At 59.0% G+C, this 21,561-nt stretch overlaps 1 protein-coding gene across 2 annotated transcripts; it reads right to left on the reverse strand.

Moving 5' to 3' along the window:
- Nucleotides 1–412: 412 nt before the first annotated feature.
- On the reverse strand, nt 413–19,552 carry HR (HR lysine demethylase and nuclear receptor corepressor). Of its 2 annotated transcripts, XM_040242648.1 has the most exons (20): nt 19,466–19,552; nt 16,643–17,264; nt 14,749–15,399; nt 13,155–13,935; nt 11,771–11,921; nt 11,504–11,691; nt 9,381–9,545; nt 8,430–8,519; nt 8,136–8,251; nt 7,018–7,099; nt 6,298–6,461; nt 5,927–6,181; nt 5,418–5,583; nt 5,146–5,215; nt 4,834–4,964; nt 4,592–4,711; nt 4,379–4,494; nt 2,401–2,565; nt 1,844–1,972; nt 413–1,704 (listed from the first exon to the last, which is right to left on the reverse strand). In XM_040242648.1, exons 3-20 carry the CDS (start codon nt 15,358–15,360, stop codon nt 1,642–1,644), a joined length of 3,564 nt encoding a protein of 1,187 aa, XP_040098582.1. In that variant the 5' UTR covers nt 15,361–15,399; nt 16,643–17,264; nt 19,466–19,552; the 3' UTR covers nt 413–1,641. The 2 variants fall into 2 exon arrangements, with proteins under 2 accessions (XP_040098582.1, XP_040098573.1); XM_040242639.1 differs by lacking the exon at nt 19,466–19,552 and having other exon boundaries at nt 9,381–9,548; nt 16,643–16,976.
- Nucleotides 19,553–21,561: the final 2,009 nt, after the last annotated feature.

Raw genomic sequence — 21,561 nt, forward strand, 5'->3', positions numbered from 1 at the left:
TGGTAAAGAATCTGGAAGCAATGCAGGAGACTGGGGTTCGATCCCTGGGTCAGAAAGATCTGCTGGAGAAGAGAATGGCAACTCACTCCAGTATTCTTGCTTGGAGAATCGTATGGACAGAGGAGCCTGTGGACTACAGTCCATAGGGTGGCAAAGAGTCGGACACGACTGGGCAGCTAACACTTTCTTAAAATAAAGGTTAGAGAGCAACCCAGAAAATGATGATGATCAGTGTTAAAGAAAGAAACTTAATGCAAAACACCCCCAATTCAACCATGTGTAAAACAGACCCCTGGAGAAAAGAAAAAACTAAAGGAAATACAACAACATAAGAGTGGTTGGATTGAAGGTGAGTGGAGATAAATAGTATACAGGTTTCTTTTTCTTATTTTCTAAAAGTTCTGAAGGTATATTAAATTTATAATAAAAAATTTTATTTCATAAAAAAAAATAACATTCCCAGAACCACCGCAGGAACAATTGTAACAAGAGTCAGAGCGTGTTGGGGGTGAGAAATACAAGGAAGAGGGGAGGGGTGGAGCCACACCAGAGGGCCCTGGGGGTGGGGAGGGGCTGTCAACTGTCTCCAGCACCAGCCAGTGGGCATGGGGCTGGCCATGGGCACCGATGGCAAAAGGCTGGTCAGGGGCTTTCTGGGGCCAGACTCCCAGAGCTCCAGTTCAGACAGGAGAGATGGGGTGGCCTGAAGTTTGCAAGGTGAGTTAGGGCTTCTGGGGCTCTAGTGTCGCACAGGGAGATGCCATGCTGCTGTGACCGAGACCTCTGCCTTGCCTGCTGTCAGGAGCATCCTCAAGGTCAGCCCCCCTTTGCTCCTCTGTGGGAGGGAGGGACACAGCGCCCTCCCCCACCCTAAGAGGAGCAGGCAGGGGTGTCTGAGGTCCCTGTCACCACTGCTTCAGCCCCCTCCCACGCTGCTCCAGTTCCTGGTGTCCCCCTCCCTCCCCATCCACGTGGCCTGCAGGAGCAGGGCCAACCACAAGGCAGCATTCACAAAACAACAGCCTTTAATGGAAATCCAGAAGGAAGGAGGCAAAGGAGGGAGCAGGGATGGGGCCTCACCCATATCTATCGCACCCTACCCTCCGGCCAAGCCTAGATGGTGACCTGAGGCCGTCCCCTCCCCACACTTCACAGCTCTGTGGCAGGAAGGCGGGATGTCAGTGACCCCTTGTCTAGCACACCTGCAGGGAGAAGGGCCTCTGGGAGCCCAGGAGGATGTGGGTGGTATGAGCAGAGCTCAGGCACAGGAGACAGCAGGAGGTGAAGCAGCAACAGAAGGTGTCGCTTAAGCCAGAATGATGCCTGAGGTCCCCCAGGGAAGGGCTGTTTGTCTGCTGGGTTGGGGGCAGGGGTTAGGAGACAATCACCCCCTAGTCTGGGTCTGATACCTTGGAGAAGGGCTGAGGGGCAGAGCAAGTGCCAGTATGCAAAGGGCAGGTGTAAGCTTCAGTGGCACTGTGGTTGTTGGCATCAGGGCTCAGGTCAAGGGCAGGGAACATGGTGCCTGCTTGTGTCCAGAGTGCGAGATTGACTCAAAGTCCCCAAGTTCCCCAGTGCCATTCTCTGCTGAAGCCATGCCTGCCCCTGACCTCCACCCCAGACACCTGGGACCTCCCACCCCTATTTAGCCTCTTGCAATGTTCCCACAGCCACCTTCACTGCTTGGAACACAGCCCAGTCCATCTAGGAGAAAGAGAGAGGACAAGGAGTTTACAGTCATGCCCCTGGGCTCACCCTGCCAAGAAGGCCCTCCCTGGACCCAGCTCTGCTTGATGGCGAAATTGGGCAGCACACCCAGGCTCCTGGCCTGTGTTCCACTCACCTGGGCATAAAGCAGGCGGTGGTCAGTGGGCAGGCTGGGCCCCTGGTGGCAGAGCTGAGCAGAGAGGGCAGAGGTCTCAGGGGACAGGAAGTGCTGAGTGATGCTCACTGTGCTTACCAGGCCCTGCACCTGTGCCGGGGAGGAGACAGGTCGGGGTGGGGGCAGTCAACGGAGACTCAGGGTGACGCATCCTGCCCCTCTGATCCCTGAGCTCTACTTCTCATTAATGAACCCCACCCAACCGGCTCTCAGAGAGCGGACGCCCTGGATCCAGCAAGGGGCACCACAAAGGGTGTGGCCAAAAGCAGGCCAAGGGGATGCCAGAGATGGCGCAGGCAGAGCAGACATCGAGGGACAAGCTTGATGCCCGGTAAGCTTGATGCCCAGTAAGCTTGATGACTTCAAGACCACAGGATTCTCCTCTTCCCTCCAATGGAGGTGTGACTTCCTGTTTTGCCTGGCTCCGCAGGAAGAACAGAGGGTGTAACAGCCTGGGGACTGCTTCTGATACTCTGAGCTCTCTGCAGAGCCCCCACTGGCACACGCTGGGGAAGCACCTGGTGGGGAGCCCCCGCGGGCACCAGCACGGCTTCTCCGGGGGCCTGCAGCAGGGTCCAGCAGCTCACACCCCACTCCTCCCGCAGGCGCCGCCGCAGCCCTGCATCCAGGTAGCACCTGCCAGGGGTACCAGGCTCCAAGTTTCCTGCCCCAGTGGGGCACACCTCAAAGAAGAGAAGGAGGGGTGAGCAAGTGGAGTGGGGGAGAGGCTAGGGTAGGGCTGCAGGAAGATGGGGCATGGGCTTCCCAAAGGCCAGAGACACAGGTAGGAGCTGTAGAGTCTTGAAGGGCAGGTCGGGGAGGATGTAGAGGTGGCGGGGACAGGACCCGGGTACTGGGGCCTGGGGCCGCTTAGGCCAGCAAAGCAGAGATCTGGCTGGAAGAAGATCAGAAGGAAGGATTAAGAGTCTGAGGCAGAGGGTCCAAATCTCTGCTCCTCCTGGGGATAGATGGCATGAATAGCCTCTGTGTCTCTGGCCCTGGGCTCTCTGCTCCTTCCTCCAAAGGTACTCCTTTCTCCAAAACCCAGGAAGACATCCTGCAGAATCGCAACTCATAAACCGTCTATGCCAGGAGCTCTTAACTTGGTGGAGTCCTGGGACATCCTGAACTACTTGCTAAAGTGGGTGAGTAGGTAGCCATATGTCCCTAGGAAGACAATTTGAAGCTTTTGTCAGATTCTCCTAAGATCCCAGATCCAGACTCAGAAGTTCTGACTTTCAGTGGATGAACCTAGACTGTCTAGGCTGAGACCTCTGAAGCAGGCAAAGCTTTGGGGGGCCTTCACCACCCATCCCCTCTCCAACCAGAGTGGGGAGCTTCTTGTGCAGACGGGGGCTCATGGAGGCCAGGGGCCAGGGAAACCCAGCCTTGTGCTCCAAGTGCCCACCAGCTCCTTCCAAGCCCTTCAGTTAGGACCTCAGCCATTATCCCTGGGCTCAGGGTTCAGACCTCCAAGACCAGGCTGATGAGTCAGGCTGGACCATAGGCTGGACTGTAGGGTAATCCCAGGCAGGTGCCAAGGAAGTCCAACCTGGAATCTGAGCAGTGTTTCCCAGGCTTCTCAGTGAGGCTATGTCCCTCCGACCCTCCCCATGAATCATCGGCTTGACCATTCAGGACTGCCCACATCTGGCCACACCCAGCCCATGTGTGTGTGAAGGCATACTGTGGTCTGCTCCGCTCTGTGTTCCAGCCCATGTGAGTCCACCCACCTTTCTTCAAGTGTGGGTAGGGGGGTGGTGATGGACAGCCGCGCTGACATTTGCATGTCTGTGTGTACGCATGTGCCTGAGCAAGGGTGACCCTTGGTGGGCATCCCTTCCCTAGGACAATCAGGGCTTCGCTGGACTTTGGAACCACAGGGCCTTGGCCACCTTCTGCTCAACCCCTCCTCTTCTCCTTCCCTGCCCCTTCTCTAGGTCCCATCTTTCCCTCTGCCTACTATGGCTGCCCCCCCTCAGCTGTTCCTTGCTAGCACCCCAAAGGGCACCTCCTCATAAAGTGTGTGGGTTAGTCACTCAATCCTGTCTGACTCTTTGCAATCCCATGGATTGTAGCCTGCCAGGCTCCTCTGTCCTGGTAATTCTCCAGGCAAGAATACTGGAGTGGGTTGCCATTCCCTTCTCTAGGGGATCTTCCTGACCCAGGGATTGAACCCCAGGTTTCTTGCGTTGCAGGCAGACTCTTTACCATCCTGAGCCCCTAGGGAAGCCCTACCAAATGTGGTATCTGTGACAATTAACTAAGATGATAGACCCAGGGCCCAGCCGGTGGCAGCTCTTGCCTCATATCATCACCAGGTCCTGCCTCAACCCCCCACTTGCTGTGCACCCCACCACACACCTCTCTGCTTTCTCTGCACCTGTCGAGTCCAGCTCACCTGAGGTGAGGGAGCGAGCACACGGGGTACACACACAGAGGGAGAGCTCCTGGGGCTGGAAGGGGAAGGGGAGGGTTCCCCGGCTCCCTCCTCACCATCTGGAGAAAGCGGCGGATGCGCTGGGCGTCCTGTGCCCGGAACACATGCCACACGGTGCTGACCTGGCTGCCTGGGGACCACAGCCCCTCCCCGTCCAGGCCTGAGAGGAAATCTGGGAAAGAAAGACAGCTCAGGAGGACCCGGGGCCAGCAGAAACACCACTTTGCCTCAGAAGCTCGTGCCCACCCTGCTTCCAGCTGAGGACGCACCTTTCTGTGTCCGGCGCCAGGCGGGCAGGGGGGCTTCAGCACGTACCAGGACACTGACCAGGTCAGTCACCTCCACACAGAGGTTCTTGGTCCCCAGGTGCCCACGGTGTGGGCTCACACCTGTATGGCGGTGGAGAAAGGCTAGTTGGGAATAGGCCCCAGGACCTTGGCACAGACTCATGGGTTCTTGGGGATGATGGATAGAGGGGGAGGGATTGGGCAGGAGTGGAGTGGACACTCACCATAGGCTGCCCACAGCTGGGGCTCCAGTGGACGCAGGACAGGGCCCGGAGGGAGGTAGGAAGCCAGGTTGAGTTTCCCATGGCGGGCACAGTACTCTGGGAGTGGGAGGCTGGCAGCCAGGTTCTCTACCCTGTGTTGGGGGGGGGAGGGGGAGGGTAATGTCATGCCCAACAGACTCAACTCAGGCACCAGGGACCCTGTCACAGCCCCTGAGGCTAGGGTAAACCCCCCAAGGCAAGCACAGAGCACTGAGGATCCCAAGGCCAAACAGGAGATGTGGGGAGGCCCGGGCGGCCCTTGGCACCACATACCTGCTGGTGTCCTCGTCCCCCAGAGCTCTGTGCAGTAGGAACACCGAGCCCTCATCTGACTTCGGGCGACCTAGCAGGGAGACAGAACAGCTGTTGGCTCAGGGAGAAACCTCATGGGCCCAGAGGGCCCTGCTCCCATGGTGGTGATAGAGTCTAGTTTCTGCAGGGGGCTTCTAGCCTCCCCCAGGTCCACTCTGAGACTCCACGGCCTTGCCCACTGCCACACCCCAGGCTCAGGCTCCCGCCTCTTCCTCCCTGTCTGGGATACTCACTCTCAGGCTGGGAGAATCCCTCCCAGAATGTTGCGCTGCCCAGGCTGGTGGGCTGGGGAGGCCCAAGGGGGGTCAGTGCCTGCACCTGGCCTCCGAGTGCCCCGAGAGCTTCTGACCCCCAAAGGTGGCCCTGAAGTGTCCTCTGAATTCCTGACACCAGCACAGGCTGCAGTGGGGAAAGAAAGAGGAACATGGGGAGAATGGAGGGGGTACCCAGTGGGGCCAGACTGTAGCATGTTGTCGGGCACCAGAACGGCATGGGGACCAGCCTTGTTCCCTGAGTGACTGACCAGGTCTGCCTTGGCCTCAAGATCAAAGGCCCTGTGTGTATTCGGAGGGGGGTGGTCATGCCCAACAGACTCAACCCAGACACCAGGGACCCCATCACAGCCCCCAAGACTAAGGTAACCCCTCAAGGCAAGCACAGAGCACTGAGGATCGTGGGGCCAAAGAGCCAGGAAGCCTCCCTCAGGCCTCTCAGGCAAGGCCGTGAGAGCTAGGAGCCTCACCTGGCCCTGCCTCCAGTGCTCCTGGAAGAGGTGGAAGCCTCGCTGAGGCCTGGGCTCCTGCAGCCACAGCAGAGCTCCAGGGGGAGGCAGCCGGGGCCGAACGGGGGAGAGGGGCAGGCCCAGGCCCTTGCGCAGGCCCGGCCCAGCCCGCATTCCCGGCCCGGCCCGCAGCCCCGGCCCCAGGGCTTTTTCCTGGATCTTCCGCTCCACGACCTGCGCGATGATGCTGTCCAGGATGTTGGTGATGCGGTCGTCCTGCGGGGAGGGAGGGACAGAGGGGAGGGAATACTCAGGACCCACCTGAGCTTACAGGGAAGGCCAGCCCAGCTTGGGTCCCGGGCCCCCAGGCCTCCCTTCATGCCCTTGCTCACGCTGGGCAGGGCCGGAGTGACAGGGGCAAAGGCCATGTGTATCCCTTCATGCCCCAGGCAGAGTTTGACAGCGGTGGAGGCAAGCAGTTCACACAGAGAGGGACAAGGCAGGGGCCCTCGGCTGGCACGGTCTTCTGCCGGAGTCTCTGTGGAGTCTGGGGTCTCTGTGAAGGAGGAGAGGGGTGCGGGGCTTCACCTTTCTGTAGAGGTTCCATTGCCCACACACGTGCTTCCCTCATCTCCTGGCTATGCCTGTTCAGCCTTCGCTGGCCTTGCCCATCTCAACTCTGTCCTAGATGCACTCGCCTCCCACCAGCTTTCCTGGCAGGGTCTCTAGGGCCTCTTCAAACGAGGGACTCAGATCAGGGGTCTGGACAGAGAAGAGCTAGAAGTCTTGTCCTAGATTTTACTGAGATTGATTTTCTTTAGATGGAAGAAGGCATGGCACCCCACTCCAGTATTCTTGCCTGGAGAATCCCATGGACAGAGGGGCCTGGTGGGCTACAGTCCATGGAGTTCAAAGAGTCAGACACGACTGAACTGACTTCGCACACATACACACACACACACACACACACACTACACTTTCTTTAGGATGACTTGAGGAGAGAAATGGTGATGGGGGTAGGGATGGCTAAAGCAATTCCAATCTCTCCTGGGGATTCCAACCTGACTCAGCTTCCCCCACACAGTCTGAGTGAGGGGCAGGGGGCTGCTCACCCTCTTTAATGTCCTTGGTCCTGTTGGTATCCCCATTGCAGGAAGGTTGTGGAGTTGGGGGAGTTTTCTCCGTCGGCTCCTTCTGTTAAACCCAGTCACCACCACCACCCCCAATCCAATCAGAGATGTAAAAATGGCAAATGCAACTCAATCCAATTGAACCCCCAAGTATTCACAGTGGACCCCTGTAAGTCCTAAAATGGTGTTTACAAGGAGCAAAATGTCATATGATAGAGCATTAGGTAGAGAAAATTTGCTCATGGACTCATGCATGCAGCCGGATCTAAAGTCTATGTAAAAGAGGCTGGAATAAACATGAGGCAAATGATTGGAAAGAAATATGTCAAAACGACAATGGTGACATTATAAGCCATTGCTGTTTTTTTATCTATATTTTCCACATTTTCCACAGCTGGAATGTATTCAGTATCTAACACACAAAAACAATTCTCTAAACTATCTATTGAATATATGACTTTTATAGTTAAGTACATGAACTTCATAAAAAAAAAAACTGTGAAATGCATATTGAGCACCTGCTCTGTATTAGGTGTGGGGAGTACTAAGAAGAGGACTTCCTACGGTGGCTCTGGTGGTAAAGAACCCATCTGTCAATGCAGGAGACAAGAGACGTGGGTTCGATCCCGGGGTCAGGAAGATCCCCTGGAGGAGGGGGCAGCCCACTCCAGTAATCTTGCCTGGAGAATCCCATGGACAGAGGAGCCTGGCAGGCTATAGTCCATGGACTTGCAACTGAAACAGGTGAATACGCCTGCGCATACTGAGAAGACGGGCGCACATTCTGCCTGCAAGCGCGCTCTTCCAAGCGGAAAGAAGAAACGCTAGCAGTTATACCAAGAACACGCACAAAGAAGGTGGGATCTCTGGGCAAGCAGAGTGAGGACTTCTGGGGCCTGGGTGGGGGCAGATGCTCAAGCTCACTCCAGGGATCCTGGTCCCCAGGGGAAGAAGAGAAGTGTCCCAACTTCACCCAGCTTCCACATCCCTCTTCATTCCCACCAAAGGACCAAACCCTGCCGAGGTCAGGGATTTGAAGACACACTGCCTTATCCTGGGCCCCACAGGCTAGCGTCCTATCCCATGCCCTGCTTTCTTACCTGCAGGCCCCCATCCCCAGCAGTCCACACTCGGGCATCAGCTTGGCAGGGGCAGTGCCCCCGGATGTCAAACTTGACCCAGACCTGGTGCATTGCAGCGCTTAATTCTGCCAAAGCTGTAAGGGGTAGAGGGGAGATGGAACTTGCCAGTGACGGCAGACAGGGGGCCACTCCTGCACTGCTTGGCCTCACTCACCAGGAAGACATGGGATAGTGCTGAGGGACATCCACACAGGAAGCTGGTCTCCCCCTGGACCCGCCCTCTGTCCACCCTGCCCCTCCAAGAGAGCTCACCCTGACTGGAGACAAACTGGGTGAGCATCAGGGAACCGGCACTGTGCCCAGCTTCCTGGCCACACTTCTCTGTGGACTGTCCCTGAGAGCCTGTTGGGGTGGGAAGGCAGAAGCTGTGGGTCAGGAAATCAAGGTAACCTCAGGTTAAGGTCAGGGAAGAAGGGCAAGGGCGTGATATTTCAATCGGGGACCTTGACAATCTACAAAACACGGGCCTTCTGGGAAACTTGGGTTCCATAGTGACATAAGATCCTCTGCTTGCAGAACACAGAGCCTTTAATATGCTGAGTGCATTGCAAGATGATCGTGTAGAATACGGTGTTCCGAAAGGTTTCTGACCCTGGAACTCTTTTTGGCCATGACTGTTGGAACACTGGGAAACTTCAAGTGTTGAGGTGGCCGAGTTGAGCCAAGACAGAGAAAGCTGAGAACCATGAAGACAGCAGGACTTGGAATCAGAAGACCTGACTTTAAATCCTGGACCTAACACTTACTTGTTGTGTGACCTTGGGCAAGTCACTTAACGTGAGTTTTTCTTCCTATCTGGAAAATGGAGGCAATAATATCCACCTCACAGTGCTGTAAGGTTTAAAAAGGTACAAGCTGAGCAAAGTGAGGGGCAGAGAGTAGGCATGTGACTTCTTTCAAGGGTGGGCTAGAACACAGGCATGGCCCTCTGATCTGGAGAGGAAACTGTCTGGTCCAAGGGGCATTGAGCAGGCTGGGGAGGGAGACTCTTGGGGAGACTCAGCCGAGAAATGGCCTTGAACTCTTTTTTTTTTTTTTTTTTGGCCCATGCCTTGGGACATGTAGAATTTTAGTTCCCTGACTGGGGATTGAACCTATGCTCCCTGTGGTGGATGCACAGAGTCTTAACCACTGGACCACCAGGGAAGTCCCTGACCATGAACTTTAAAGCAGCCCTTCTGAGGCCCCCAGCTCCTTTCCTACCTGCTTTCTCCCTGGTCCTCCCAGCACCTGCCATGCGACCACAGGCCACACACAGCCGGTGGCTGCAGCGAGGGCATCGCCAGTGGGTATTGAACAGTCCATGGTGGCAGTGGCTGCAGCAGCGTGGAAGGCTTGGGTCGTCCTCAGTGCCGACTGGTGCCTGGCCTGCTAACCACAGGAGAGAACAGGGTCAGAGGGGCCTCAAGCCAGAGGCCCCTTTGGGGACCTCATGTGGGAGGGATGCACAGACAGGGGCAGTTTTCACTGAAGGGCTACCCCCAAAAGGGAGACAGGCCTCTTGCAGTCACCCTGGATCACTCAACAGCCCCTCTACCACACCACCATCTGCAACCAACCCACCCAGGACAGCTCAGTCAGTATTCCCCTCCAGTGCCTGTCCGAGGGCTTCCGGATCCACCCAATACAAACTTTCATCCCTCATCCTCCAGGGCAGTGGGGTCTTCTCAGGGGCATGCGTGCTAAGTCACTCAGTCGTGTCCGACTCTTTGCGACCCCATGGACTGTAGCCCACCAGGCTCCTCTGTTCATGGGATTCTGGAGTGGGTTGGCAAGGATACTGGAGTGGGTTGCCATGCCCTCCTCCAGGGAATCTTCCCAACCCAGGGACTGAACCTGCATCTACTCCATCTCCTGCATTGGCAGGCAGGTTCTTTACCACTAGTGCCACCTGGGAAGCCCATTTCCTCAGGGACTCCTCTGTATCTCAGAAGAGGAAACTTTACTCCCTCTCTCACCTAGAGTTTCAGACTAAGCATTTGCTGGCAGGTGGGAGGTCGCTGGTGAGCAGACGTTCATTTACTCATTAGACACACACTTGTCCCATCTCGGACTGGGTGCTGGTAGTTCAAAGCTGGTCAGAACCTGGTGCTTGCCCTCCCAGCACTCACATCACAAGGCGAGAGATGAGCCCACAAGCACGGCAGTGATCATGGCATCACAGGGTGGCTGCTAGATTATGAGCGGGACGGAAGGGTGAGGGTGGGGACAGCTGCCCAAACGGGCCCCGAGTGATGAGTAAGTTTTCATTCACCAGGTAGGAAGGGAGGAGAAGGGCATTCCAGACGAGGGATCTGAGGGTGCCAAGGCCCGAGGGAGCAGACAAGCTTGAGTGAGCTGCGCAGACGGTGATGCTGTGTGCCGGGAATCCGGGCGGAGGGAGTGGTAGGGTGGACAGGAGCTGGCTGTGAGAGGGGAAGGGGCTGGACTTTCTAGGATAGGAGGGGGCCACCACTGTCTGGATGGGGGGAAGGTTGAGGGAGAGTGGATACATATATATGTGCGGCTGAGTCCCACTGCTGTCCCCCTGAAACTATCACAACATTGTTACTTGGCTATACCCCAATACAAAATTAAAAAAAGAGGGAACCACTTATGGGCCTCATCCAGGGAGTGACAAGGCCGAGGGTGTGTGTTTTCCAGGATCCCATGGAAGGGAGCCTGGAAAAGACCCTGATGCTGGGAAAGACTGAGGGCAGGAGAAGGGGTGACAGAGGATGAGCTGGTTGGATGGCGTCATCGACTCAATGGACATGAGTTTGAGCGAACTCGGAAGATGGTGAAGGACAGGGAAGCCTGGCGTGCTGCGGTTCATGGGGTCGCAAAGAGTCAGACATGATTTGGTGACCAAACAACAACAAACAGGAGGGAGAGGCTGGAGCCAGAGGCACTAGCTGAACACCTCGCCGCACTCTGCTGACCTCTAACCTTGGCCCCAATCCTACCAGCCTCCCAGGGCCTGACAGCTGGCCGACCCGGAAGCCTTCCCTCCCGTGCAAAGCCACAGGGAGCTCCCCCACCACCTCCCGGAGCTCTTACAAACACTTGGCATTCAATCTTGTTTCCCTAGCAAGCCCAAAGCTCTAGAAGCGTTGGGCCAGACCAGGTTTTACACCTTCCCAACATCCTCCGCCCAGGCCAGAAACTTCAGAATACAAGTTGACTCAGAGCCTGAGCTGGAAATATGGGCACAGCAAGGCAAGAGCTCCTGAGCTGAGCTGGAGGCAGGATGGGCAGGCAGTACTGGGAGGGAAGGAGGCCCCATGAGAAAGCACTGGCCACAGGATCAGGCCCTCGCAGGGTGAATGCCCCATGGGCGCACTCACCTTCCTGGTGCGCCCAGGCCAGGGCCTCCCGCTCCCTCCTCAGAACACGGCACAGTCGGTCTCCCAGTGCGCTGAGCAGGTGCTTGGCGAGGCCCACGCTGAGCCCAACCTCCGGGCCAGACCCTCCTCCCTCCTCAGAGCTGGCTGCCGAGTCCTCCTCCTGTGGCTGCTCCCCTCCCAGCGGCAATCTGGAGACAGGGTGGAGGCAGGTGAGCGGGGAGCCCCCACTGGGAGGGTGCTGGGGGCAGCCAGGGGCAACAGGCTCACCTGGACAGTGGCTGGGAGTAGCGGGCAGGCCCTCCCGTCTCGCCAGCTGCCTGGGCACAGCCTTGGCACTGAGTGATGCCTGCCACAGGAGGCACACCAGGTGTATCCTGGGGCCCTGGGGCCTGCAGGCTGGCCCCGTCGTCCCGGGGTCCTGAGGAGACATGGCAGCAGGTAGAGCATCTGGGCCCCCTGGGCTTTGGTGAGCCCCAGGCCCTGCCTTAGCACCCAGCCCGCCCCCACGTGGGGCCAGCGCAGCTCCTAGGCCCAGGCCTATGAGGCCTGATTCGGAACAAGAGAAGCAGGTCTCCGAAAACTTCAAAAGAGCTGAGCCCTGACACGGACTGATGGGCCACGAGGTGGGCTCTACGATACTAGGGTAGCTGGGGCTCTGGATACAGTTGGTGTAGACTTGGGATGGCTTTGCCTCAGGCTCAGTGATGCCACTGGCTGTGTGACAGCGTGAAGAGGCAATCCCAACGTGGATGGAGGGCGCTGGAAGGTGAGAAGCCCACAGAGTTTCAACACAGGCCACAGGTGCAGTAACCAAAGAAGGCAGTGGAGGAGCCAAGAGCTTCCCACCGCAGGCAGAGGCCTGGGAGAGTGCAGAAAGACCCGTGCCAGGCGCAGGGGTACAAGGCCAGTGAAAGAGTCCTGATCCAGGCCCAGCTTCCAGGAGGCCGAGAAACTGAGGTGGTCCCGAGGAACCGAGGCTGGGTCTGCAGTGCCAGCCTCTGTGAAGGGCACTGTGTGACACAGGGGTCCGAGTCGTGCCCAAGTCCTAACACCAGCAATGTTCACACTGACTTTCCATGATCCAGCTGGCCTAGAGATTTGTCATTTGTTCCTGGGGCAGGACAAGGGGTCCTTCAGGAGAGCCAATTCTCCAATGGGGTTTGTGGCCCAGATAATCACAGAGATGCCTGTTCATGGGATGCTTACTTAGTGTCCTTCATGTGAATGATATGGTTTCATCTCTGCAGCAGTCTTTACGAGGTAGGTGCTGTCTTTATCCCCGTTTTATAGATGAAGAAACTAAAGTCCAGAGAGGTGAAGTAACTAGCCCAAGGTCACACAGCACTGAATCAGTCAAGTCAGGACCCAGGCCCTTTGACTCCACGTGCTGAACCCTGTCATTATATTCTCACTAGTATGCCATGACTTGGGAGGAGGCACATGAAAATAGGAGCCACTTGCTGGAAGGCTCTGGCTTGCAGATGCTAAGGGACTCAGTGAGCTACCCCATTGAGGTGGACAATGGGGCAGCTGGGTGTAACCCACTCATAAGGACTACTGACCCACCTCCCTGGAAAGCCCCTGTCCCGGTGGCGCCCTCCCAAGTAGGGCCCCAGCAGCCCCCGCTTCCACCCCATCTCGGTCCCCTTACCTCTGTAGTCATCACGCTGTTCTGTCTCCACTTTGTTCCCAAATAATGAGTCCAGCACTTCCTGCCGGCCTCTGGCCCCCTGACCCACACTTCCCGGGAAAGGACCGGTCGGGCGCTTGGCAGCTGGGCTGCTCGCTGTTCCCTGGACCTCGGGGCTGCTTGACCTCTTGCGGGCTGGCAGCTGGGCTACAGGGCTCTCCTCCTCCCCAGGGCAGCTGTCTGGGCACCCAAACTGCTCAGAGTGTCGAGTGAGCCACGTCTTCTTCAGCTTGGTGTGATAGCTGGGCGGGCAGGCCCTGGGACCGGGGGTCTTGTAGGCTTCCTCGCCGGATTCACTGGGCTCACTGGTGGCCCCCTCCAGGTCCTCCTGGCACTGCCCACAAGGGTCATCTCTAGCTGGTGGGTGAGATGAGCAATAGCCTGCCTGGGTGGTAGGAGGTCCAGGAGATGGGCACCTTGTTGTGGCTGATGGCCCCAGCTGGTACCCAAGGCTCCCACCTCCAGGGACAGCCCAGACATTGCCAAGAGTATGAACCAGGCCTGGGGAACAAGTGGGCCACGGGGTCCGGGCCACAGTGTCTGGATGTCCCAGGAGAAGGGGGCAAAGGTTCGGATGCCTGCCAACTCCTGTCTCTCCATCCCTCTGGTGGAGAGAAGGGTGTTCCACCTCCCCAGTTCTCTGGAGATGCCCACCAGGGGCTGAGCCCAGCAGCCCAGATTCCACAGTTGCCAATGGGTCCTTTGCCAGTCTGAGTATGCTTGGATCCTTGTGGTAAAAGCCCTAAAGAGAGGAGAAGGGATTAAGCTAGTGCTGACTTTGCTTCCCAGTGCTTAAAAGGACAAGAACAGGTATGTGCCTGTGTGGCTTTAAGAGTTGTGAAAATACGGAAGAATGTACTGGTTAATAGGCACTGGATCTATAAATGTCTGCTCCACAGCCTCATAGCCTTGGATATCGCAGATCCTTCCCCAGGATTTCTCAGGTCTCCCCATAATCCAGCAACTAAAGGGTTAATGCCATACACAGTCAAAGGGCTTTCAGGATCTATTCAGATGGTGTGATACCCTGTACCATACTGGATTCAAAATATTTTACATCTCATCCTGGAGATGACCCTGGAGGCCACTTGGAGGAGAGGTGCCATAGGTAGAGGCCATAGGATCACCAGCACATCCCAGAGGGCCTTGTCTGCCCCTCCTCCCAGAACAAGACCACACATTCTGAGGCCCCAGTTCCCAGGGTCTCCTTCTGGGTGGACAATGGGTGAGTCAATTCCTGAAATGGCCCAAAGGCCACAGGGTCACTCTTGGGATGGCCACCCTTATGCTCAGGAATCAGGGGGCTGTAGCGAGGCAGGCAGAATGCCAGCGGATGGGTAAACATCACCTAATGAGAAGGCTATGCCCAGAAAAGGAATTGCTTGGTGTTGACTCTGTCTGAGCTGATAGCCTCCTCCCCGACCTGGGTACCACCTTATCTTTTCATCAGAATGAACTGGCAGAGTGGTCTGGCCCTGCCAGTGTTGCCCCTGGGGCCTGCTGAGCTCCCATGTGTGGCCTCAGCCCCAGGTACCCTCTCTGCTCCAACACTCACCTTGCTGCCTAAGCTGAAGGCGGAGGGCACTCTGGGCTGGCCCCCGGAGTACACCCAGGGGTGTGGGGCCAAGGGCCAGTCACATGGATGCTCTGGGGGCAGGCTGGACACTAGGTAGGGTGGCAAGCAGGTGGGCATCCAGAAGGGAGCTCGCTCCAGGATCTTGGTCTCCAGAAGGAAGGGGCAGTGCAAGGGTCGGAAGGCCACAGGGTCACTCTTGGGATGGCCACCATTATGCTCAGGAACCAGGGGGCTGTAGCGAGGCGGGCACGGTGAGCCACAGAATGCCAGTGGATGGGTAAGCATCGCCTCCTTCCAGCGCAGCCCATCCTTGCTGCTTGGCCAGCTAGCCTTCCTCTCTCCATTCCGGGGACCTTCACCCTCCACCAGAGGGAGCGTGTCCTTGGGGCTCTGCGGGAAGCCAGGGGGCAGCCAGGAGCCTGGGGTGCTCAGGACACCCCTCCAGAAGGGACTGGGCTCTCCCAGGCACAGTGCCGCAGGGCGCAGGCCATCTCGTGGTGGGGTGTCTAGATCCCGTCCTGCGATCCCATTCTCAGGGGCCGTCTTCTCCCAGGCTGGGCTGTCCTTCAGGAAGCTGGGCGGACCCTCCATCACTCTCCTGCCCTCATGGGGCTCTCCCAGAGGGGGTCCCTGGAGCAGAACCATGACAGCATGAGTTGCTTAGAAACATGCTTCAAGCACCCCAGTTCCTGGCACCGCCCTTGCAGCACCAAGGCACCCCAAACCAGTAAGGCAAGTGCCAACCTACAGCTAGGTTCCATGCTACCTGCCCACATGAGACTCGAAGGACCTGCCTGGGTGGGATGCCCCAGTAAGGGGGAGGTTACCCTTTCCCCCAAGTGCCTGGGATCTGACAGCCCACCTGGGCCAGAGTCCCTTGTCAGAGACTACCATTTCTAGAAAGACATGTCCTGGCCTCGTTGAGCCTGGAACTGGTCATGAGCCATGGGGAAGGACAGAGGGTGAGAACCCAAAAGATGAGCTCTGTAGAAGGTGCTGCCCTGGGAGACAAGAAGGTTGGATCTTGGCCCTGATCCAGCCCCCTGCTGTGTGGCCTCGGGCAAGTCAGTTCACTCCTCTGGGCCTCGGTGTGCCCTTGTGTCAAACACGGTTGGGAGATGCACAGTTTCAGAAGCCTCTTCCTGCACTGCATCTTTGGTTCCTGGGGTGCTGCCAGGCCACCCCAAGCCCCACCTGGGCTTGTGTGGGTGGGCAGTGCAGGCAGGGCAGGCTGGAGTCATCGGGAAGAACAGGGTTGCTGGCCCGAATCTGTCTCTACACAGAAGCAGCCTCTTAGCGGTGCTTTACAGTTTCTTGGCTCCTGAGGTAGAGCCCAGGACAACTGCTAGGGGCTGGGGTCCCCACCGCTGCCCCAAGGGAAGGAGTGAGCCAGTCTGGGAGAGGGGAGTTAGAGGCCTCAGGCCAGATGGGTCTATATACCCCAGTCTAGCCCGCAGTGCGAGGACGCTGGTAACTGCAGCCTGGCAGGGGGGAGGGAAGGAGGCGGGGAAAGCAGGCTGGGCCCCAGAGAGAGGCAAAGGAGGGAAAATTGAACGTGCATGCAAAGGACCAGGATGACAGGTGGTACCAGAGCTGCTGCACTCTCCCAGCAAGGCGGCATGGCCCAGTGGGGGAAGCCCCAGGAAGGAGGCGAGGGAACCCAGGAGAGCCGTAACATAGGGCGCTTGGGTTTTCTGGGGTCACTGCTCTGACACAGTCCAGCCTTGTCGGGCATCCTAACTTTCAGAGGTGTGTGGCCCAGCCCAGAGGAGCAAGCAGAGCTCACTCCCTGCTTGTGGCCGGCTCGGTTCGGAAATGCCCGGCTATGGGCGTCCCCAGAAGGCGCGGGTCTGGCGCCCGTCTCTGCGCTTACCTGGGCTTCACGGGCCCGGCGCGGCGCGGGCGGTGGCGGTCGTGGTGGCCGACACCGGGCGTCCTCTCCCCATGGGCCGGCTCCGGGGCCTCCTGGCCGGCGGGCGAGGACTCTTTCTCCCGCTCTCTGCTCAGCGCGCTCGCGCTCTCTTTCCCCCGGGGCGGCGGGGGCGCTCTAGGGCCGCAGGTTGGAGGGGTCGGGCTCCGGGATCTGCAGGATGCGGCACACGGCGCGAATCGGCCGCACCAGCTTCTGGGCCGAGGCCGTGGGTTGCGCCATGGGACGCCGAGACTCCGTGCTGCGCCGCGGGGAGGGCCGGGCCGGGGCTAGGGAGCGGGTGCCCCCGGAGGGAGAGAGGGAGCCGGGCCGGGGGGAACGCGCGCCCCGGGTCGGAGATGGCGGAGTTGGGGGAAAGGCCGGGGGGCCGGGGGGAGGGGGTCGTGCCTGGAAGGGGGGCCGATCCCGCGACCCGGGAGAGAGGCACCAGCGAGGGCGCAGCGCGGAGCGGCGCGGCTAATGGAGGGAGAGCCCAGCGGAGAGGGCAGCAGGACCTCTGATCGCCATCGCCAGACGCGCAACTGAGAGTGGGGAAGCTGCTCCGCCGGTTTCCTCCTCCAGCACCCTGCGGGAAACAGGAGCCCGTGATTCGGCGGCCCCGCCTGGGCCTGCCCCTTCCCGGGCCCCGGGGGCTTCCGCCAACGCCCCGGCGATGCCACCGGCTGCGCACGGGGAGAATGAGCCCTTTGTTCCCCCCTCCCCCCCGCGGCACCCGGGCGCCTGCCGAGAGAGGCTCCCCCGGGGCAGCGTGCCAGCTTCCCAGCCGCCCCACCCTCCCGTGGGCCCGGCCCCGGAGCCTGGCAGGCGGGCAGCACCCCCACTATAGGTGCCAAGCCCGGGAACTGGAGCAAAGGGCGGGAGGGGCCGGACCAGGCCACCGATGGGGCGGGGTGCCCCCAGGGGTGCCAGGGCAGGGCGGCTGGGAGGGGTCAGTGCCAGAGCTGGCAGGGGCAGTCGAGTTCTCACGGGTCAGTGATGGGCACTCTGACCCACACTAGCCACCCCGTGCCTGCTGGACCACTGGCTTCTGGTCGTCTCCAGCTCTGGCACACAGGCACACTCGCTGGCCCCACTCTGCCCAGCCTGGTCCTCATCTGGCCAAGCTGCTGTCCACCGTTCCAGACCCAAGCCCCCTTCCAAGGGGGTGTCCTGCATTAGCCATGCTAGAAGGGTCTAGACTCTATCCTGTTCTTGGTCTAAGGGTCCCAGTTTCACCAGTTGCCCAAAGAAGTGGGACCAGATGCCCTCCCACCCTGTGTTCTGGGGGTCGGCCCTGGCCTGGGATCCCAGTGTCTCCAGGCCCAGGACTGGAGAGGAGCCCATGGGAGTGGCTCCTGGGAGGGAGCAGAAAGGAGGAGAGGAAATGGGAACGCAAGGCACCCTCCACCCGAGGAAGCATCCCAGCTCCTCTGCGGGGGTGGTTCCAGAGCACAGACACAAACAGACAGATTCAAACACACACAGACAGATTCAGACACACACAGAAACCCACACGCCCAACGGGCGCTTCCCTTCCCCTGGGGCACCCACCACCCACCCCGCACAACTCCCCTGCCTCCTTGTGGAAGCCATCCTTGGCCTGCCTTTACCCAGCCTGGGACATGGGCAGTGCCACCCCACCCACCCCCGGTCCATTGAAGGGATGCGTTCACGGATGTGGCCAGCCTTGTCCCGGGTCACTGCACCATTCCTGGAGAAGGGCGCCATGAAAGGCCTGAAGGAAGCCTTCCTCGGGAGGCCAGAGGGGAGGCAGGGACCCCTGGACCAGCTGAGAAGAGGTGGGGTCCTGAGGAGAGGAGGCTTGAAGGGGTCAGCACCGGGCAAGACTTAGGTCACGTTGGCATAGATTCTCCGGCCTTTTGCCTCCCTCCAGAGGCTGGCTCTGTAGCAGGGCAGGCTGGTAGGGGTTGTTTACATGACTGAGTTGTTAACACTCCCTTCCTCCCCTGGCTCCCCTGAGGGGTGGCCTGGACCTGAGTGTGCCCAGGGAAGTGATCACGGAGGGTCTAACCCAGATTGCAGTCCCAAGGCCCCCAAGCCCTATCCTCCCGTTCCTAGGCCAGTTCCGGGATGCGGATGGGGGCCGGGGTGTGCCCATGGTCCCCCATTTGTGTCCTCTGGCAGCCGAAGCTTGTGGGAGAGTCCACGGGGAGAGTCCAGGGGGAGAGTCCTGCGGCTCAAGGCCTAGAAGAGGCTGGGCAGGCCAGGGTGGGAGTCTGGGCTGTCCGGGGCCCCAAGGGCCGGTCACTGTCATGCCCCAGGGGGATGGGGACTGTCCTGGGGGAGTGGAACAGACACCCATCCCACCCCATTTGCCAGTCTCTCGGGTCACTGGACTAGACCAGGACTCTCATGACAGGCTCCTAAAAATGCCCAGGGGGTCGTGGGGGGGGGGAGGGGGCGAGAAGGAGCCCCTTTCCACCCTCACCAATTTTCCATCCTGCTCCATAGCCCATGCCACAGGCCCAGAGCCCTTGTAGCCGGCTGTTCTGTGCCTGAGGACAGAGCAGGTCTGAGGAGACACACAAAGACACAAACACAGAAGGAAAGCCACGCAACGTGGGGACACAACGCCGGCTCCAGCTCCGTGGACAAAGGCGAGCTGACCAACACCCTCCCCGCCACGCACAGGCCGCTCCTGCCCCGCGCCGACCCCTGGAGAGCACACACACTCACACACACACACATTGAGACACACGTTCCCGCTGACACGCGCAGCAGCACTCACAAGCCAGCTGACCTCACGCTGTCCCCAGAGCCCCTTACCTGGGCAAGCACAAGTGCCCCTCGGGCGGAGCAGCCCCCTGCCCAGGGGAGGGCAGCAGGCGGGGGCGGGGGAAGGAGCCCCGGAGAGTCAGGCCAAGCTGCCACTAATCCGGGCGGGGAGAGGGGGGGCACCCACGTCAGAGCGGGGACTGCCGGGTGGAGGGCATCTCAGGACATCCCCTCCCACACACGCGGCCGTCTGGGCACCTAGCCCTGCTTCCCCAGCCCCTCCATCCTTCAGACAGCTGAGGCTGGCCTCCCCCCCAACCCCCCACCCTTGTGGCAACGCCTGGGGCGGGGGCAGGGGGGAGGGGGAATACCGGGGAGATTTCTCCCAGGACGCTGGGGGAGGGGCGGAGGAAGGGAAGTGTGGAGATGCTTTGGGAGCCAGGAGGAAGCCCTGCGGCTGATGCCCCCTCCCCTCTGACCCACCCACCCACCCACATCTCTACCTATTTCCTCTTCTACCTCCCCGGTGCCCCTCCCCCCCAACCTTCCCTCTCCTGCAGTCTAGCCACCCCGTAGAGAAAGCCACCTCATGCTGCCCCAGACTCACTCAGGACCTTCTGCCTAGCAACCCAGCTCTGGTCCCCCACCCTGGGGTTTCCCCAGCAGGGCATCATCCTCTTGCCCAGGCTTCTGCCCCTACCCAGCTACTGGGCATCCCTGATACTCAGCGGGCGGCGGTGGGGTGCGGACAAGGGATGAGTGCCTAAGAGTTGTCTCCTCAACCCTCTCAAGGGTGGGGCCGTGTCAGCTAGGGCTCCCCAGCTCAGCCTGGGCCTGGGCTGTGTTGAAACAAGAGGCTAACCATGCTGCCGCCGCCCAGAGTAACACTGAAAAATGCACCAGTGAGGCCGGGGCACCTGGAGGCCAGAGGTGGGGAAGGGGGACCAGGATCCAGAGGGGCCAAAGAGGCAGGGAGAGAAAGGAGCTGCCTGGAAGGTCCAAGGGACTGTGGGTGTGTGTTGGGGGGGTGCTGTAGGGAGGAGGGAGTAGGAAGACCTGAAAATGAAAGACCACTAGGGAACTTGGAAGCATTGGGGGGCATCCCTCAGAAGCAGGCAAGGTGGATGGGGAGGCCGGAGTGAGCTCAAACCAAGCAGGGCTGGTACCTGGGCCAAGCAGAGGTGTGTGCTTCTAAGGGGACTGGCCTAGGCTCTTTATCTCTGTACCAATGCCTGTGGCAGCAGAACCTGGCCCATCTGTGCTCCAGGCCAGTTGGAATTCTGGCCAGCTCTGATTCTGCCTGGGGAGGCAGTGGGCACACTTGTGGGTAATGGAGATGGGGGTGTGGGCAGGCCAGGGCACAGCCCAACCTTCCCCTAGAGGCCAGGCCAGAGAGGTGGCGGGTTGGGCTAGGAACCCCATGCAGAGGGAGAGGATGCCAGGCAGGTGTCTCCGTGATTCTCAGAGGGAGGCCCAGTCTGCATCCAGTGCTGCAGTCTCAGTATCACACGTGCTGGTCCAGAACTTGGATTTCTCCTTGCTCCTTCCCCTCTGGCCCTAGGAGGTCTTGGAACCCGTACAACTGCAGCAGACATTCACCAAACATGTATTACAGAGACTTGGGCATTTTCAAGGCTCTGTGACGGGCACCCAGGAGATTCATAATACAAAAATGAACGTACAAGGTTCCCTGGCGTCGAGGAGCTTCTGCTCCCTTGATGCTTGTTCTTTTACCAGCAAACATTTGCTGAAACCTCTCAGGTGTCAGGCCCTATGCTGGGTGCTCTGGGTGAAGACTGGGGTCAGGCATGTTAACAGACTATTAAGGTGTTTCTGGTCCCAGGCTGGGAAAGTCAGGGGAATGTCACAGAGCGGGCAATGCTGAGCTCAGAAATGAGAGAACAAGTACTTCACCATGAACCACAATATGTCACCTGCTCTAACCACTATTTGCTCCAGGACAGGATACAAAAGTAAGATGTAGATCTGTTCATTATGAAGCCACAGTGCAGTGTGAGAGGTGGTCTGGATGAGCAATCAACCCCAAGGGGACATGGGGAAGACTCACAGACGGCTTCTTGGAGGAGGTGATGTTTGAGTAAAGTTCAAAGGGTAAATAGGAATAGGACAGAGCACGGGGGGGGGGG

The sequence above is a fragment of the Oryx dammah genome, unplaced genomic scaffold, assembly GCF_014754425.2.
Source record: "Oryx dammah isolate SB20612 unplaced genomic scaffold, SCBI_Odam_1.1 HiC_scaffold_1, whole genome shotgun sequence".
Lineage (NCBI taxonomy): Eukaryota > Metazoa > Chordata > Mammalia > Artiodactyla > Bovidae > Oryx > Oryx dammah.